Below are 21,108 nucleotides of genomic sequence, written 5' to 3' on the forward strand. Positions count from 1 at the left end.
TGTGTTCCTGTCAAGAAGAAATAAGATGATTGCTTGGCTGAAAATGCCCCAAATTTTTGCAAATAGAAGGAAAAAGACTTTGAAAAAGATGCAAACATTTGGATTTTCAGCCTGGCTTACATTTTGAGATAACAAAACTCTTGCCTGGAGAAAAATTTCTCACTGCCTTCTACAACATTTCTCTCACCTTTTCTGAAATATCTAGGTCTGCTTAATGGCACAGTTAGGAAATCAAAGCAATCAGGTGGATCACAGATAGATTCCAGTAGGACAAAAAAAGCCCATGTTCCTCTTGGCTCCAGTAATGATTTGTGCCAACTGGAGATTACTTTATGTTCTCAAAGTTTGTTTTTGAGGGCTCTAATATCAAATGAAGTCTGCCAGAGCTTTTCTCTTATAGGAATTCCTTTTTTTTTTTTATTTTCTGATGATACTGAAACCCAAGATTTAATATACACAAGGCAGAAATTGCTGACAAATCAGGTTATATAGCAAGAATTATTCTGAAGTACTTCTCTCTGTGGTAAAATGTGGAGTAGTGATGAAGCATTTTATCAATATGCCATTCAGCCACCTAATATCTCTGCAAGAAAGTCAGCATTGTATCCTTTTTTATTTTTAAGTACAGTGAAGCATAATATGCTATGAGCTTTCCTTCTCTTCAAAGTCGTACAAATACTAGGTAAAATCACTCCACGGAAGCCTGCCTGTGTACTTGTGTACATGTGTGTATGTATCTAAACCCCATTTTAAATGCAAATAGACTAAAAAAAAAAAGATAAAACTATACTAAATGACCAAAACAAGAGTGGGAATAAAAGTTATGGTCAGCAGGGTTCTGGGTTATTACCACAGTTAATTAGAGATGGTGTGGAGCAGATGGATGTAACAATAATTTATCCAGGAAGAACTGTACTGTCTCTGTTTTATTGTCTAGATTGAAAAACCCCAGTACAAACAAACAAACAAAACCAACAACAAGGATAAAGGAGATGAGAGCACTTGGGAAGTCAAATAATATGTCTGTATCTTTTGACACTTCATTTTTATATGACCCAAGGCTGACAGTTTCAGAGTATAAGTAGCACTTTTCTTATAAGAGCTGGTCTGCAGAAAATGATACCCCAAGGAAAACAATACTTAGCCAAAAAGCTGCATACTGTATGACTTGGCCTCTCTATACAATAAAGTTTGTTGCTACACAAAGCTCCAGGTGGTTTTAATTTCAAACTGAATTTCTAATCTTCTCTTCCAGACTCCCAGAGCAAAAGAGAAGAATATTGTGGTTTTATCGTTACTACTGCAATCATGAAAATTGTTCCCTTCCTTTGGTACTGGGCAGTGCACCCAGTTGGGATCGGACAACTGTGTCAGAAATGTATGCTGTGTTGAGGAGATGGAGATTTTCTAACCCTCTGGAGGCACTTGGACTACTGACTTTCAGGTAAGAGAAAATTAACCAAGTTAGAAAGTAACAATAAACAGAATGGTCATGTGTAATTCAGCAGTTCGATTTGCTCAGCAGAGTATCATGCTTTAGTTCATTGACTGTCTGCTTTCAGCTCTGTCTCTGAATTGAAGATGCAATTGAAACTCCTGCAGTGACCTTGAGTTGAATGAAGCAGCCTTGCCTTCCTGGCTGAGGTTTTCTATTTTTCAGGATAATGAAAAGAGTATTTCATTCCATATAGCAGATTCAGTCAGTTTGTGGTAACAGGTGATCACTCAAATATTGAGTACTTATGTAGCACTTCATATGTTCAAACTGCTGTGCAGACATGAAGTCAGTAATAGGAGAAAGAGAGAAGTGAACTGTGCTTCCAGGTTGTGATTCCATGTAAATATGTACAGTCTTACCTGCATTCCCTCTATGTAAAGTAGATAAAAGTGAACTTTGGAGACTGTTCCCATTGCTTTGAATGAATTCAATTGTGATTCCTTGTGTTACATCCTTCCTTTATCATACTGGGATTGGCCTGTATGTTAGAAGGTTTTCTTGTTGTTTGAAATAGTCTTACATATGATGTAATATTGGGTGCCAGGGGACAGAATCTGTGTCAGCAGCTACATTTCCTGCAAAAACTTGGGAGGTATTTTGTGTTAAGCAATCTACTTGTGAAAACATGAAATGTATGGATGATATGATTGAGCAAATGTAGTATCAAGCCCTGGCTTGTCTGGGAAAACACAACCTGCATGGCTTTGCAATATCAATTCCTTCTTAAATACAGAATTTTTAGAAAAGAATACCTCACCTATGCCTTTACCTGATGAGTAAGAACTGCACACAATTGTAACTAACCTCCACATTATTAAAAATATTTGTTTAATAATGTAAACCCAATCCATAGACTGTTATTTCCTTCTGAGTATACCTGTCTCAAGTTTTATCTCATCTAAAATATTAGCAGATTCACATGTGCATATGTTTTTTGTGTGTGAGTTTAGAGGAAATTATGCTAAGAAAGGTCTTAAAAATCAGGTTTAGTAGCATTTCATGTGTGTCTTATTTGCCATTTTAAATCCTTAGAATCCATATCTGATTTGTAAGAGTGTATAAAAGGAGTATATGAGCAATATGTCATCCACACCCCAAAAGAGCAAAGGATTTTGAAATGGTTTGTCAGGCTTTCATGTGTGATCTTGTATCTAATTTTGATTCAGTGGATGGGTGGCACTTCTGCAAACAAAAGAGCTTGAAGACACGTGGTGCAGAACATGAGTCCTGCAAGGTGTTTCACAAGGCGTTTAGTACAACTAAGCCTGTAACAAAGCTTCCCAGTTTGTAGTGGATGAGATGTTGAGGGTGTTCAGGTTTCTGTCGTGGAAAGATGGGAAGATGTCACCACTCTGTCTCTCCTAGTGGCACCATTGGGAGTGACTGGTCTTAACAGGGGTGAGCGGTGCTAAAGAACAAGAAGTGCTTCTGAGGAGGACTTTAGCTGGTCAATCACTTTAATTACACCTTCTCACAGAAAATAAGATCAGTCTGATTTTTTTACTTCACACAAGCATTTTCTACTGTATCATAATAGAAGTCATTGTTAAAAAAATTCTAGCCTCCACGTGTTCCCAGCATTTTATAGGTATGTGAGCAACTGGAAAGCTAACCTTTAGAAGCAAAGGAACTATAATTCCTTAAAGTGCCCTGATTTCAAGAGGTCTAGGCCACGTGATTTAACTGCCTGTGCTGAGGTATCTTCCATTTGTTCTTTTTTTCTCAGTTTCAGTCATTTTGAAAAGTAAAGTAGCACTGAATAAGTTCCAATTCCTCTTCATCATTACCTTGCCTGGCTTTGGTTGTAGGTTCACTAACTGAGCTGCTTTTCACTCAGCTTCACTCATCTCTACCTGGTGTTACGCTTGGCACTCAAAATTCTTCATCTGACTTTCTGACTCCTATCATCAATAAAGCAGCTCTCTAATTTCTTATGATTACTGAGATGTAGCTGAAAGATCCATGTTTATATTAAACATGGATAGAGTAGAAAAGAAATTTCTACTTTATCTTTATAAAGAAATTTTCTTTATTAATCCAAGTTTATTTGTTGGGGCTTGTGTTAGCATCACTATCAAGCCATAGGTAAGAAGAAAGATTTAGGGCTCGTTCCTGTCTGTGTGGTGCTACCTAATGCAGTCATGTGGGAGCAGCGTTACTAAACCAGTCAGTGCATCCTGTTCCAGCAGTGACCAGTAACATATATATGAGGAAGATAATGAGGCAGACATAAGGACACTTTGCAGCTCTGCCAATTTCCAGTAATCTGTGCCTCAGGGGATTCCTGAGAGACATTTTTTTATATTTGCCTTAACACATCTTACCTTAAGGAATGTACTTGGATTTGCAGGCACAGATCTTCAGCTGGGGCAGAAGAGGCTGGAACAGGCTGCCCAGAGAGGTGGAGTCTCCTTCTTTGGAGATCTTTAAAACCTGCTTGGATGCCGCCCTGTGCCACGTGCTCTAGGTGACCCTGCGTGAGCAAGGGGGTTGGACTCGATGACCTCTGAGGTCCCTTCCAACCTTAACCATTCTATGATTCTATGATTCTATGATATTTAATAGCACTCTTACTTTTCTTCTGTTATTTTTGCATTCCCTTTTGATTCCACATAAACATTCAGCAATCAGAATATCCTGTGGCAAGGAGATCCACAGTTCAGCTCTATGATGTGTCACTTGAATATGATACCTTCATATATAAAGATGAAGAATTTCAAATGAGCCAGGATTTTGGATGCCTACTTTGCTGGGGCTCCCTACGGACACTTTAGGGTACTGAAAATCATTAGTTACATCCGTAAGCTTTGGGCTGGGGAGTCTATTTTTACTTTTGCTTTGAGCAAAGTCCCTTTTCCTCAAAGTAAAGAGGAAGCATTTGTCCTAATGATTAAGCTCAAGCACACATTTGTAAGATAAAAAAAAAAATCATAGGAGGTGCTGCCTAAGTAAAAGCCAGAATCTAACTCAATCCTTTAGGTGCCCATCATAACATGACCCATCAAATGAAGCCCCATTTTCTCACCTCTGAATTTAATTATTTTTTCATGACATGCTGATACTTTCAAATCAACTGTGCACATTTCACCTAAGTCTACACATTTCTTGTTCTTTGAGCATGTCTCTCTGCTTGTGTTTTTTCACTTTGCGGGCACATGTCAAGGCAACCAAATCATAATGTGATTATTAATGCAATAGAAAAAAAAGAACTTTTATAAATTGGAAACACAATCATGATACATTTCACAGATAAAATCAGTGGCAACCTTGCATTTGCTACCCGCATCAAGTGTATTGATTCATATAGCCCTAGGAGCCAATGGTTAAAAAAAAAATTTAAAAACCAATGACTGCTTCTTTACCCAATGAAGAAGGGAGAGGGGATGTAGTGGGAGGGGAGAGTAAGATTTCACACACTCAGTTTTACCACTGATTCTGAGGAAGGATGTTTATAAGTCTTTGCATGAAAAATAGCAGTATTCCTATGGCAAAGGGTTTAAAACTGGTTCCTCCTTCCCATCAGCGCTTGTTAATGCCCTGTGCATTTTCCCATTGATTTCACTTACTGAGTTTGGTAAAAAGCCAAGCTTTAGAGGAGTTAGAGCTTCTCTAACTATATCTTCCTTTGCATGGCACACTAGCCAGGGAAATGAAACTAATACACTTGTTTACTCAGAAAGATTTCTTAATGATGGAGAGAAGACAAAAACAGCACTATAAATGCCATCATATATACTGTATTGCAAACATCCCTATGTTTTGCATATGTATACAACAGCTGTACTTAAAAATTGTTGTCAGATTATTTTCCTTTTCAAATTATTTAAAATGCAAGAATAAATATATTGAATAACTTAAAAAGCAAATACCCTGACATTGATACTCAATTCTTCTGAAAGACAGATCTTCAAAGCACCTGTAGAGCCTCCTACTGAATGCTTGCTTCAGCTTCCTTTTCTCTGGCATGTCCAGAGTACTCTTGTAGTCAGGTATCACTAGGAAGGCTTGATTTTGAGCTAGAATCCTAAAACAGCAGTCAGAAAAAAACTATCATACTTTCCAGCACATTCGAGGAGAGGTTTACTCTGAAGGGACAACTTTTTTTCCACTGAAGTAAGGAAATTACCTCTCTGAGAGGCTTATCTATTTTTCCTAGAACTTCCTGCTAATTTCTCCTTGTGTCAAGGCAACTGCATGGAAGAGGGCATTCCCTTAAATCTATGTTGAATCAAAGGATCTTGAGGCAGGTTTAAGCCTCAAATCCAAAGATTTTTAAGGATGAAATCCGTAAGGATCTTTAAGGATGAAATTCTTAAAAAAGGGATTTTACACTACCGTGCTTAAACCCCTTCTTGGAGCAGGCAGAGGCATTGGATTATGACAGGTGGGACTCTTCCTCTCCCTGGCCAGAGAAATTACTTTGATTAAAGTATCTCTCAGCCATGATATTACTGTTGTTTTCACATTATGTTGCTGAGTATCTGTTGACCTTCGAAGTTTGGAATATATACCAGCATATGTGAAACTCACTTTCTAAGCAATAATCATAATCAAACACGATAGCTTGAACCCAGATTTTGCTCTGGCACCTTTGAAAGCCAGATTCGTTTTAGAAGTGTTGAATCAGATTTTCATGTGTTTAGTAAAAGAGAATTTAGACTGTTTCCTGCAATTGCACAACAGAATGCCCAAAAGAGTATTTATCAGAAAGATATAGCAAGAGCTTATCTTGACAGTACATATCTCTCCTGTTTGTACCTTACTTGGTTTTAAAGACTGTACTTGGATATCAATATAGAAAGCAAATATGAGTTTATGCAAAGAAATAAGATATGAACAAAGGAAAAATCTAAACCTAACATACACAGTACTGTAGATAAAGCTTTAAAATGGCTTTGCAGTAGTTAACATGAAATTTAGTGATACATTACATTATCTAATCTAGTTTGTTAGAAGTAGACAATTTTTCATAATAAGTATCAGACCATGATTAGTTCCCTAATCTTTTCTCTACCTGTAACCTTCCTTGCCAATAAGGAAGCTATGTTATCTTCCTTGCTGATGAATATGAAGTACATTAGTGATGTACAACTAGGTAGGGTAGGGCATGCTACATCTAATATCTAATATTTACATCTCAGATTTACATCTAATGTCAATAATCATGAGTTTGCCATGTTTTGTCTTTTGTTTCATTTTACTTCAAGTTAACAGTTAACAAGTTTGTCTCCAAGGCTGAGGGAACCTTCTAAGCCGTACAATTTTCATAAAGTAAAATCTTTCCTGGTCATTTCTTCCTACCCTTCTCCTCTCTTGACATAGCATATGGCTTTCCACAGCATCTCCATGACACCTTAAACTTATTACTCATTGTTTTAATCAAAAGATGTTGAAGACATTTTATGCGAACTTTAGTTAAAGTATGGTTTCTGTGTGTAAATTCTGTAGATCACTGTACCAGCCCAGCAATGTAACTGTCTGTGAACCCTGCAGCCCAGAAAAAGGTTCTTCAGTTGTGTGTGTGGCAGTGGAGGGAGGGGATGTCTTATTGTCACAAAAAGGGCATGTATTACTCTTTCCAACTGAAAACTGTGAAAATCTGGTGTCCTTTTATTAATAATGGGTTTTGCTTTCTGTACTTCCTTAAAGTTCTTACCATTTTCTAGTTTTAACATACTCACATAGTGAGTTTAGAAGCCTTCAGGGGATGAAAAAAAATTCAACAAAAATAAGGAAAGAAACCTTACTAGTGCTAACTGTAAAAAAAAAAAAACGTTAAAACTAAGTTAGTGCCCTAACTGGCATTCTTTAAATACCTTCCTTCTTACAGTCCAGTTGTTTTTTAAATACTTAACTGTCACTCAAAGCTTAGTTTTGTGGGTTTTTTAAATTGTTGTTCTGTGCTTTCTCTCCTAACATAGTTGCAGCTGTCAGTGGCATGCTATCCTTTACCTGCTAGAGGGCTTTAAATCTTGATTGCAGCAATTTGTTACCTCTGCCTTCACAGTTTCCAACAGACCTGATGAAATACATTTCTTGGGGCCAGAGTCTTTCCTTTTGCAAGAGTGTAACCAAATTTAAAGTTCATACTTAAAATGTAAATGGAATTGCAGAATTGTGTGGCACGTCACAAGCCTCTAGCAGAAAAGATGGCACATAAAAGGTGTTCTGTGCAGAGACTCCCAGATGCTAAAAAATGTAGTGAATTGTAATGTTCCATTTACCTGACAAATATCCTCCAGCTACTTGAGGTTGTGCAATACAATTAGGATAATATCACTGTTAAAAATGAAATGCATATCTATTTCTCATTTATAATCAAGTCGCTGTTTGCTAGATGCCAAAATCTCTAGAGAACTTCACAAATCCACACGACACCATGGCGGTATTAACTTTTTTGTTTGGGTCTGATTTAGCTGAAAAATATAGCTAGTCAAACAGCTCCCTCCTGGCTATCTATATAAAAAGAATCAAAGATGGCAAGTTATTCTTATTTCTAAAGCAAATTGTAGTTTATGTTCATTCAGCTTTAAATTCAACTTTGTCAGAAATTTGTCGTGAAGTCTCAAGAGACACCTGTCTACTTTGAGGGAAACTATAAAATGGAGGGCTATCAGTTATCTGCATTATGCAAGGAGAAGGGAATAAAGCAGTGTGATTTTAAAATGGCAAAAAAAAAGGGCGGGGGGGATTATGTTAAATATCAAAGGGAATCAGTTTTGTAGCTTCTTATGGAGAAATTCAGGTTGCAAGACAACCTCTGAAGTGAAAATTTGGAAGTTCCAGTAGTCTAAATTATTGCCAAGAACTAGACACAACAATTTATGTATTGCTTTTTCTTCAATAATGTCCCTGAGGGTATAAGCATGGAACAAACATCTGAGAAGGCACAAACTTTATTGTGGAGTAGATGTTACCTGAAGGAAGTACAAACAAAATAATTTAAAAAAAAGAAAGATGCAGTATGTCCCAGCATGGTCAGCCTGGTGACTGGGTAGTATACTTTTCACTTAAGATTTATTGACCAATAGGTTCATTGTCATGAAAAGAACAAATAAATTTAAAAAAAAAAAAAAAGTGACTAAAAAGTATTTGGAAACCTTGGTCAAAATTAATTATTAGTTTCAAGTAATAAAAATATACAGTCACATGAGCATTGTTAACATGTTTTTGTTTTAAGGCTATTTTTCTAGCTAAAGTCACAAAGATATTTGGGTGGCAATCATAAAAGAGCTATGAAGAGAGAGGAGGATGCTGAATCTCCTGCCCCTCAGAAGCCACTGCAACAAGCTGCTAGTCAGGACTATGGTAGTCAGTGTTTCAATTTCTTGCCAAAATTGATCTGATGAGCTTGGGCTTCCTAGGGCAGTGGCCTGAGCACAGGGCTGTTGGTGATAGAGTGATCTTATCTGTCTGCTGCAGTGGAGGTAGGAATCATTGCATATTCATTGTAGCAAGCCCTGAAATTTAACTGTCCCCAAATCTCTTTGCTACAAAGCAGCTTCTGTTAGGCCTAAAGCAATTTCTTGTGTTCAGTCACTGAGCCAAAAAATCAATTAATTGTGTCCTCTAATCAGGAGTAATTTATGAACTACTGAAATCAAATTTGACACAGCACTCAAAAGTTTGCCAGATTATTTGTAGGAAAACCCCTCTAGGCCTAATTGATTAGAAGACCGCAAGAAAAAAGAGTTTCCAGAAACATGAAGGCTGGAGTTTTTTATTCAGATCAGCTTCTGGACCTTACCATGCCAGTGGCTTTTTGCAGATAAAGCTTATGAATGTAAGTATGAATAGCACAAGTATCATAAAATACTGTGTAAATTTCTAAGTATTACTGTAATTCACCTGTTTCTGAAGACTTTGTAGGGTTGCTCAAATTCCTAAATACAAATGTATGGGATAAACCAGATAGCATTAAATATTTTTTTATTTTGTTTCTGTAGCCCTGAAGAACATTGAAATTCAAGACAGCAATGAGTATTACATTTGAGGCTTAACAAATTGCCAGGTGGTTAAGAGGACATGTCATTCCTTCAAAATGGTTCAACTCAAATGCAAGCTGACCTTGAAATCCAAATGCCGAAGGAAACAGTTTAGTAGCCAACAGAAGTAAATTACCTCAAATCTTATTCAAGAGTACAGTGACAAGAGGCATGTTTCCTGAAACATACTGACCTCTAGATTTTCCACTACAGTGCCTATGCTCTTGAGCTCATGATTATTCTAATTACATCTCTTTAGATAACTTGGATATGTCCCCTTTTGCAAATGAATTTGAAAGAAATCAAATGTTAGATTATGTGGAAATGCTGAGATTAAAATAACTTCTCCATTCTTTGTTTAGCTGGAAAAATACAGGAGTTTCTTCCATCATAACACGGGATATATTCAAACGTTGGCTGCTAGTAAGGACAAGCAGTAACTAAGTAATAACATTTTTCTGCATGACTTGGTGCCTATAAAGAACGTATTTCACTCTTCAGTAACCTGTTGAACCAGGCAAGAAGGGAAAGGGAAAGATTAATTTTCATATTATCTGCAGTCTTGGCAGACTAGCTTTGTGGAACAGTTGCGTAATTAGATGATAGAATGACATACACGGAAGTATTTTTTCTTTTAATATGCAATCTTTGTTCAAATGTGTTTTGTTCTCAATAGGCTGTGAATATTAGAGTAGCAATGTCTTATAATAGGCTGTCTTGAATTAAAAAGGATTAAAAATTAACTCTTGCAAGATAGGCTAATTTGAGATTAAAATAACTTTTTTTATTAAAAAAATATATAAAGTATTCCCTCCCTCCCCATCAAGACCCTCTCATCATTAGACAATTATAGACTTTATTAAAAACATCATCAAATATGTGTCATAACTGAAAAACAAAATATTAAAATGTGAGCCAAGCTGTATTGTTAGAGGGGAGTTTGAAAGTGCTACAAGTGGCAGATGAGTGTGTAATAGAAGCCAGACCTTACTAGTAGGTAAAACTAACAACCACTGTTTTCTGAATGCACATGATTTTATTATGTGGCCTGCAGTTCATTTGATGATCAAAACATATTTGGAGGTGCATATTGTTTTGCTTCACTTTATTAAATTTAAAAGTGCCATTGTCTTTCTGAACATTCACCTTTACAATTTTCTCTCCTTCTGTTGATAGCAATTAGCAATAATTGCTGCCAATGTGATAGTGTCTCTTGTATTTCATTTCTGATTTATTTTTCGAGTGGATATGTTGTTGGCAGAAGGTGCTGCCTGGAAAGCCTGGAACAGAGCAGTCCACTTTTTGAGCACAAATAGCAGTAGTACTGGTAGCCCCATGATGCCTTCTGTTGTATAGCACAGCTCTCATTTCAAAAGGTTTTCCATTAGGCCACATTGACAGTGAAATTTGTAGTCTTTACACTTCATCTTGTATACACACTTACACTGCCAAAATAGAAAATGCAGATTTTCAAAAGACTCTACAGCCCAATCAGTTCTGAAGTGGCAAGGTTCACTGTTTTGTGTGGGGCAGGTCTTGTCCTGGGAAGGTGGCAAAACGGCCATCTGGAAAGCAATTTTGTTGACTTGTTTGTATGTGAAGTTCTGTAGATATCATTAATAATCTCACAGCTACAGCACAGTGGAAATCTTTTTTTTTTAATTTTATTTTTTTCAAAAGAAATCCTTAAAAGACCATTTTCAGCTCTAAAAAGTTGGGAGATACTTTAAATGTTGGCTTCTGAAAAGAAACTTGCTTTAAGAGTTAGTTTTGATCAGGCAGCCAGGTTACACTTAGACTGCATTCCTTTTCTTTCTTAAAAATATTTTGACTACCTCTATTATCCAGCCTATTTTCCCTCTTTTATCTTGGCTGCTACTTCATCTTTCATCGGCATTACTTCTAGAGCTCCATGGCAAAGTCTATAGTCAGCCCACATCTACTCTGGTTCCAGCCAGTATTTGTTATCCCAAATATTCATTGAACATGTTTACATCATAAAAGGCTGTTTCACTGACATGAAAATTTTCTGTATAAATGAGTCAATTCTTTACAAAAATTTGCTTTAGGAAAATTAAAATGATTTTTTTTGTTTCAAATTTACTTCTGCTTAAATTATTTCATTGTCTTATAATATGAACCAGAAGAGTTGACACTGGAGTGAATTATCTGAAACAAATCCTTTCTGTGGGAAATTTCAAGCTTTTGTGTTGGAGGTCAGAACAAAAGAAGTCTTCAAGTGTCTGTTAAGAGTCACAGATTCACAGAAAAAAAAAAAAAAAACAACAACAAAAAAAGGAAAGAGTCGCCATGGCACAGAAATTTCTCATTTAAACTAAATAAGAGCCGCAAAGGAAGGTCCCTAATATGCTTCATGCTTCAATAAAAATAAAGGAAATTACAATATATGGTGGCTCAAGGTGAAAAAAAAAAATCTGAGGATCAGTGTTGTGGGTTGTTTTTCCTTGTATGGCCTGGTAACAGTCAATCTGATTATGTGCTCTTGTTACAGTAAAGCAAGTGAATTACTTTTTTCCTATTCCATTTTGAGAGCAAACTTGTTTTTCTAGTGTTTTGTATCAGTGAGAGCTCTGGAGAGTTGCAGTGCATCAGCAGTAGTTCAGTAGCTCTTAATGATATCTGTTTGTTTTGCTCTAGTTTTCCAGATCAAGATATTCGCAGAACAGCAGTCCAACAAATAGATAATCTGTCAAATGATGAATTGTTAGAATACCTCCCACAGCTGGTTCAGGTAAGAAAGAAGTTTGTAGCCAAGGAAGTCTTCTGTCCAGATCAATAACTTCATTAAACATTTCAGATTGTTTTAGTTTGATACATTATAAGAAGAATAAACAAAAAAAAAAGACTAATCAGCTGATGCAGTGATTGAATTAACAACAGGATAGAGCAAGAGATTGCTCTAGAGACATGGTTCAGGATGCTGAGTGAATTTTTCTGTAGACAGCAAGAAGCTGTTTCTCAGAAAAAAAAAAAAAGAGGAAAAAAAACATGCATCTGAACAAGAGAAATGCTGCTATGAGCATTAGACTAGGGGCTAGTGGTGTCAGGATTTCCTTTCAGTCAAAGCAGCAAAGGGTGTTGTAATGAATCAGTTTTCTTGATGGCTAAGTACAAATACTGCAGTTACAGGAAAAATCATTGTCAGTGCATAGTAACCAAGCAATTTAGGTGTAGAACAGTCTCTTTAGAGATGTACATTGCTTTTCACTGGAAATGAACATTTTACAGGTTATGAGCCCAAGTGCTTTGAAAGCAATTGCTTTGTGGTTGAATAGGTTCTGTTTTGTAGTTAAGAAGCATCCAGCTGACTTAAAGACTTTATGTCCTTACTGTGTCACACTGTATATAATATATACATTGTTTACAGTATTTCAGAGCTCCTCAGATTCCTTTGTGGTTTTTATATACATATATATATGTATACACACATACACACATTCATGTGCATATATTTACATGTACACATGTACAAATCCTTATATATTTATTCATATACAGATATTTTTGTAATCTATTACTGTGAAGTAGTGAAATTCTCACACATTTATAGTGTGCAGCACCTTAGGAAACTTGTAGGGTCTTTTCACGACTTCTGTTTCACAAGTCAGTTTTCAGATGGGGTTTATTTTGAACCAGGTAATCAGGTCAAACACTAAATATAGCATTTTACTTTTCAACAAAGAGAAGGATGGAGGCTTGCATATTTGCATATATATTATCACAGACCAAATCCTGATGATCCCAGGCCAAATGATGGCAAATACCTATGCCTGAAGTTTCTTTACTCATTGCATTTCTAGGGCATTTTCTGTATGATGGATTATTTAATTCAAACTAACCACATAAAGATAATGTTCTTTCTATTTAAGCTTTTTTTTTTTTTTTTTTTAAATAAAGGAAAGACAACAGAATGAACACCTAAGTGATTCTTGTTATTAATTTATCTGTTAAGGTGCTCAAATTTGAATGGAGTCTTGAAAGCCCCCTGGTGAAACTCTTACTGAATCGCTCTCTTCAGAGCATCCAAGTGGCCCATCAACTCTACTGGTAAGATTATTTGCCTTTTCTTTTTTTTTTTTTTTTTTTTTTGTAGCTCTTTTTTGTTTCAGTGAACTTTACACATTACTTTTTCAGTGACAATGTCTTTGTTGGTTTGAAACAAATAAGAAGGCCATTTTTGCATCCTCTTTGTTCTCCTTTCAGTATCGTATGTAGATAAATTGTCTTAAAGAACTATTTAACTCTGCTCTCAACCTGCCTGAGATTTAAAAAAATGTTTAAATCTTATGGGTAAGATACAGTTTCTGCTCTTTTGAATTTTCTAATTGGAGACAGAACCTAAGTTTGATTCCTTAAATTTTACAAAATAGGATTTCCAAATGGCATTGACTTGCTCCTAAATGATCCTGCTTTTTTTTTATTTCTCTGACTTCATCTGAAGATATAGGACTTCTCATGCATGTCAATGGAAACCTCTCAGACCTTTGCATATAAGTCTAATTTGTGATAATAGATTGTCCAATAATTCCTTTCAGTGATTATGGATATGTAGCAGTTCTGAGAGTAAATATCATTCACCATCTCTATGTAACTGTATTACTACATGCAGTGATTATTCTGTTTGCTATGCTGTTATTTCAAGGCTCTCTGAATAAGAATGTGGCCTTCTGTCACCTGTACTACCCTGTGATCTGCAAATAAAGCTGGGTTTTTTTGCATGCTTAGTAATGATGAATGAACTGAGTTGTCATTTACAGTTCAACTAGTTCTGACCCACAAAAGCAAAAGCTTTCCTCCCTGCAAAGCAAGGCAACAGCTTGAAATGTAATCGTTCTTTTGATGAAGTGTGAGGTAGGAAAGAGATAGATCATACTTTCATACCTGCATGATCTCTGTAAGTGTCAGTGGGGAGAAAATAGACTTATGAATGTGTTTGTTTCACTGAAATGAGCAGCATAATAATAATATGCATAATGAGCATATCTGTCAAATACAGAAGAATTGCTTTCAGCCAGCCAGCTTTCTGACAGTGCCTGGAGCATAACCAAGACTTCCACCACCTTATCATTAACCTGTAATACTTGATTTAATATCTCGTCTAGAGTGCTTAAATGTTCCCAGTAAGATAGTTTTCCTATACAATTAGAAATGACTTCTAGAGTGAATGACCAGTAGGGACATCATCAGTCTGCCAGGGTTTTCTTAGCTCTCATGAGGCTAGGAGAGAAATTGCTAAGTATCTGTATTCTTCCTCTTTATTTCACAATACAGATGGGTGTAAATCCTTTCCCCTCCACATTTTTTTTCCCCAAAAATCTGCTCAAGCAGTCTGATGATGTAGTGTCAGGTAATATCCAACAGACCTTCCATATTGAATAACAGCTTATTAAAAACTAAAATTTGCCCTTCCTTACCTGACACAGTATAACTCAATGTGGCAAAATGCCAAAAACTATACATACCCACATCTTATAGAATACTTCTGAATGTTCATTGTATTTTCTGTCTTCAAACTGGTGGCAGCCTGGTTCATATCATCTGGCCATGGATAGATATTCAAGCACTTTTCATCCCTGTGTAAACTAGTAATTGGAGATAAAATCAGCTACTGAGTGTATAATAAATATTTTGATTATTCTCTTGCAGAGGGAAGATACTAACATACTAAATTTCTTTAGATTTATATATATCCTGAAGTTGCACAAGGTTGTGAGCACTTGCAATAAGCAATACTTATAAATTGTATAAAGAGGAATTTGCTATTTATGCCTAAATAAACAATAGTAAAATATCTCCTACCAGAGAGGTGGACTGCACTTTCCTAGAGGAAGATCATTTGGTTAAGTCTTGGACTTCAACAAGACTTCAACATGTACTCGGGCAGGTGTGCTTGTGTGTGTACACAAGTACATTCATCTAAATTAATATATATTTGAAAGATGTATATCTCATAAATGTAAATTTTCTTGCTATACAAAAATGTAGGTCTTTCAATTTTTTTTTAATATTGCCCTACTGACTTCTAAGAGAAACATGGATTTAATTTTCTTCAGGGTAAGAGAAGGTAAGAGCAGGTAAGAGAAGTCAAGGAGATGTGATGTGCTCCTAAAAGCATCAGAAAACATTTGATGTCTACAATAGTCAGAGAAAAGACTCAGTGGGATTTTCTCAAAAGTCAAAGTCAAAAGACTACACCGAGCTTATCTATGGCAATTCTTTGTTTATTCACAAGGATGTTAAGAACAGACATGTAGCTAAAAAAAAAAAAAAAAATAGTGGCCTAGATAGAGAGCTCCTAGCAAATTGTAGGGAGGTGTATGGTAGAGAGGTAAGAAGTCCCCTGAATGTAGGCATAAATTTTTGTCTGTGATACCCTCCAAATCTAATCATACTGTCCCAGATGCATGCTGTGCTGGATGGGTTTCAGCTTCATTTAGCTACCGAGGGAAATTAAGATGTCTCTAAGAAGGGCGTACAGATTATTAACTTCCTGCACACAGCTGGCTGAGAAAAGTGTAAATTACTCAAATGTTAGGGTTTTCTGAATCAGGACTTTGGTAATCTAACTGTAGAGTTGTTTTGCCAATGCAAAATAACCAGACACCGAGGGAAAAAACAGTCATGTTTACTGTTAATATAAAATACTACAGAAATGAAATGATACATTTAATGAAACAATAAGTTTACTATGCGCCAGGCTTTAACTACGGACAAATAAGCAAAGTAACGCGCTGACCATTACTATATGAGAAAGAGAATAGTTATTAAGAAAAAGATACATGACCAATTGCCTAAATTCATTACCATCATCCAGATCCGCTGTTGGTGGGGAGCCCCTGCTGCGGTGAGGATTTGGAGAACCCTCCCGGCAATTGGAAGGTCTTACGTGGTGTGTCCACCCATAAGTGAGGTCTCCAAAGTTGCTGCAATAGGGTCCAGCTTTTATAAAACCAAATCAGCAAAACTTGCATTTTCTTTGTTAGCAGTAAATCTGGTATGACCCACTTTCCTTATCATCCAGGACTGGGACCTGGCCAGAGCCCCAGCTTCGAATGGGCAAGTTCCCTCCAAGGTCAAAAAAACTTGCCTGAGAGCCCACAAAAGTTACAGTTTTATGAGCCTACGTGCAATTTACAGGCAAGTTCTGTGTACTTCTACTAAAGCAGAGCTGTATTCAGCTGGAAGTCAGTCTTGACTTGGGCCTGTGGTTCAGGCCCTGGCAGTTCAAGAGTACATTGCCAACTAAGCCTTAGATTCTGCTAACTTGTCCTTTCAGTTTTACAAGCTTGTGAATCTCACTGTCAGGAAGCCAAAAAAGGTGGCTAAGAAATAAATACTGTGGCAGTGGACTGGAGAATGGATATTTGGATTCTCTTTCACACACTACCTCAAGCTTAATGTTTATTTTGAACAATATCTTTAAGATCTTCAGGTCCTTATTTGAAAAATAATACTAGTTTGCTGCTTGTTTAATAGAAAGTTCTTTGGGTCTGGAAATTATTATTAACAAGTATATCTAGTGTGCCTAGTCTGGACTAGAATATCCATGACTAGTGTCCTATCCTGTGTGTTTGTTCATTTAGTAGCCACATTCCTGGATCAGGCAGGCTGTCAACAAAAGCCACAAATTACCAATTTCCAGGAACAAATTCACCAAATTAGCATGTCCTAGGATAAGGTCAAAACCTGAAAGATGTAGAAACATCAGCAGATACAATATATAGATAGAAATAATAGTAACCACCTCAATAGGTTTCATTCTTGGAAGTATAGTGGTATAACTGTTTACATCCAATTTAAGTAGTCACTATGTGTAGGTGAGAAGATACTTCACATGTCATATACTTGCCAGATTACTGCTATCAATTTCAAAAATCAATAGTTTTTGAAAAGCCTGACTACCTGTGATGTTTAACATAAGCTTAGCTGCTCAAAGTAATTGAGTCGTACTTTAATGGTAAATCTTTTTTATTTAGTTTTTTTTCCTTTAAATTTTCTGATTTAAATTGAAGAACACCCACCTGGCCCACATGGCACCCACCTTTTAAAAACTTACGTCTTCTGTTCATCACACTACACATTCTTATTTTGCTTTTCTGCTCCATAATGTTCCTCTGTAGTAAAATATTTCTACCTAAGATTTCAATTTACATAACTTGGAATTTTAAAATAATTTTAAAAGCCAGTTTTCCAAGTAATAGATTTTATTTTGAGAATAGGACAGTAATTTCATGCTTTGTATTAATACAGACTTTCCTCTTCTTTGCAAATTAAATTACAGTCCCTGTAAAAGCAATGGAAAACAGGCTTTCTGCTTTTCTTTCACTTAGCTCTAAAGAGATTTTAAAAAGAAGCTCGGTAATTTAATAATGTGAGCAACACGGATGTGTGTGCAGACTCATGCACACTTGCATAATTTATTTTAAGAAATGTGATTAGGTTAGGCATTTTATTCTCCAAAGTGTTTCATTTCAGTTCCTTGAAATAATTTCCAAATTAACAATCAAAACAGTCTTAGAAGCAAAGACTGGTAAAAACAAGCATTAACAAGATTATATCTGATTTTAATTATAATAAATAACATAAATTTTGCATTGTTAAATTATCTAACTTTGTGCACAGTGTACATTCTAAAAACAGAAATTTGAAAAGGAAGTCTAGTGCTGTTTGTGAATCTAGTGATGCCCTTTCACAACCACAGAGAAGTGGATTTTAACCTCTATGGTTAAACTCTATTGTAAATCTAAAAACTAGCTACCATAACAGGTAGTTACTGGCAACATTCTAACTTTTATTAATGACAAACATAGTTTTTTAATAATTGCTCTATTACTTAAAATTGACGTGATTTCTCTGCACACCGGAGATAAGTAGTTAACCAGTAATGATGTACCAGGTAGTCACCATTTTAGTATTAATATTGGATAGTAAATTGTTGAATTCTTTTCCATGAAGCAATGATAAGTTTTTCTAAAGATCATGTTTAAAAAAGAATGAAATGGTAATTGACAAAGGTGGACAGAATAGATAAATATTAATTTTAAAATTGTTGGGTCTAGCTGTTTTAATCAGGGTAGCTTCTATGAAAGCAAGAGTGTTCTGTGCTCATGTCATCTGTGGATTTTCCCCATTAGCTGTACTAATTGAGGTGAAGAGGTAATTGAATCTTACTCCCTGATCTTGTTTCTTCACCTGAATGTCTTATCCTCACCTCTAAATTCTTGAGGAATTTGGGCCAACTGCATCCCTTAGTGTTTTAGCTCCTTACTATTCAACATAAGATCCATACAGCACAATGTACCACAAAGTCAGGTTATTAAATCCTATTTTATTCCCTGATGCATGTGAGGCATGGGGAGCATTCACACTGTCCCATCATCTTCTAGAAGTTGTTCTGATTCTAGTCTTTTATGCCTCCGAGTTCCTAGGAGGGGAAAAGGTTGGAGCAAGATTTCCTTTTTCCTGTAATATGTTAAGAAGAGAAGGTATTGAACTGTTTCTAGCAACATACCTAGTTGCTTAAGGGGAAAGAAAACTGATGAACCCCTTTGGGCCCACCTGCCCACAGAAAATTGTCGTTTATCTTCTTGCTATTGTGTCTCATGCACTCTTTTTCTCAACTTTCAGGCTCCAGTTTTAAGACACACTTCCATCTGGTAACCTACCCTTCGTTTTCCCGCTTGCTTGGAGCATTTTTGCTTGGAGCATTTTTGCTTTCTCAGGTGGCAGCTGCACCACACAGTTGACACAGCTGGTTGAGGCACCATGTGGCCGAGAGGACATTTTGCAGATGGTTACCTTCCACAGGCAGATTGAGTAATGGGGAGAAATGTAGTGTCCTCTAAGGTTTGTGGCAGCTGCTTGAAGGTGGTGGAAAGAACAGACTTCACAGCAATGGAACAGAGTGGGTGTTTGTAAATTTTAGTAGAGCTTTAGTAAGGGAAGGGAAGGGAAGGGATGGGAAGGGAAGGGAAGGGACTTTGCTGGTGGCAAAATGTCATTTGGTAGCTAGTCTTCTAACTTCTCTTAAGAGATTTATTCTCAGCTACGTTCCCACTAAGAACTATAAGAAAAGGAAGTAGTTCCCCATCTTTTCCTCTACCCACCTTGTAGATAAGCAAAGACTTGTGCTGAAAAGAAACTCTCATTGAATTCCTCACTCACTGAAACCAATGTGAATTAGGCTATTGATTTCAAGACTAAAACATCATATGTTATTTTTATTTCTTTTTCTATATCAGGAGGACTCCTGAAATAATTAAAAACGAACATAAGCACTGTATAAAAGAGCCTAATGACACAAAATCCATTGATAATTTAAAAAGACCTCATTAAATTTTCTACCACCAGAAGATTTGGCCCTCCATACATTTTTTTTTCCAAAATCATTACTTCTTTGTCTCATTCAGCACTCCAACTTTGAAACAGTAGTTTATTGTTTCATCTTTTGCCAAAAGAAATGTATTTTTCACTGTTAAAACACATACATTAGCTGTATTTTACTCAAAGTCTTTTAAAAAAAAAAAAAAAAAAGGCAAACAAAGTCTTGGCTGTCCAACACTCTTAATAATCTGAACTCTGCACAGGCTGCCATCCTGCAGTCTTTCACCTTCTACACTTTTGTGCCTCTCTCATGCACACTCAGATGTTGTCAACTCTGCTAATTATTAATGGACTTATTAAATAGTTATGAAGAGAATGTTGAGAAACCCAAATCATTAAGTGACATCAGATGTAAATTCAATTCAATTCAAATTCAATTCACCTGTTTAACTTTGCATTAACTGGATCCTTCTTTAGGGACCAGGATCAGGAAAACACTGATATTTTGTAACTTTTAATCTACAAACAATCCTTCTCAGTGTGTGCAATCAGTTGTTCTGCTAGTCTTGGTTAAGATTGGAGTTGATTCCAGTTTGGAGTTGTGCAGTTTTACAACCTGCTGTGGTAACATATCATTAATATGAGTATTAATAACTTTCATCTGAATTCGCACAATTGATGTGATCATCACTGTGTTTTAGATTGTGAAGAACTGAATTATAGAATGTACCTATCATAATTCTTACTTTCAAAATGCCAAAAATATGGAGTTGATTTTCCTCTTTATTTGTCTATATAGTAGTAAATAACACCATTAGACCATTATTTTTGTGAGTCAATGATCCGGTTGTGCTAACTCCTCTTTATTAGGCATGTGGGACTTGGAGCATTGCCTAGGAAAACAAAGAAATAATTATATTGTTTCCTAATATACAGATTTTCCATTTCCTCAGATTAAGTTTTAGAAAAGAAAATGTCAAATTACACAAAGAGATTTTGTTGCAAGAAGCACAAAGAGGATATTTGGCTATTGTTTCTGACCTTCCTAAGACAGAGAAACGAAGGGCTAGACCTCCAGTCAGCCATACTTCAAAACTGCCACCTTCCTATTTGGCTCAGTTTGGGACTGCTTTCTCCAAGACAGCTCCTGGGCAGAGTTTTGGAATAGTATAGGCAAAACTGCGCCAGCTTTGGCACTGTGTCCTCTACCATTACACCGTTCAGTATTCACACCTGCATGCTCGTGTGACCCATCTGAGGGCAAATGACACTAACCTTCAG

At 36.2% G+C, this 21,108-nt stretch overlaps 1 protein-coding gene across 1 annotated transcript in view; it reads left to right on the plus strand.

The window, feature by feature from the left end:
• Nucleotides 1-21,108, plus strand: part of PIK3C2G (phosphatidylinositol-4-phosphate 3-kinase catalytic subunit type 2 gamma) — a 262,575-nt gene that overhangs the window by 136,154 nt on the left and 105,313 nt on the right. The window contains exons 17-19 of the mRNA XM_026035575.1: nt 1,256-1,444; nt 12,142-12,235; nt 13,457-13,551. Of these exons, the coding sequence (XP_025891360.1) occupies nt 1,256-1,444; nt 12,142-12,235; nt 13,457-13,551 (378 nt within the window). The remainder of the gene's footprint in view (nt 1-1,255; nt 1,445-12,141; nt 12,236-13,456; nt 13,552-21,108) is intronic.

The sequence above is a fragment of the Nothoprocta perdicaria genome, unplaced genomic scaffold (genome assembly GCF_003342845.1).
Source record: "Nothoprocta perdicaria isolate Ctin4 unplaced genomic scaffold, notPer1 scaffold_161, whole genome shotgun sequence".
Taxonomy (NCBI): domain Eukaryota; kingdom Metazoa; phylum Chordata; class Aves; order Tinamiformes; family Tinamidae; genus Nothoprocta; species Nothoprocta perdicaria.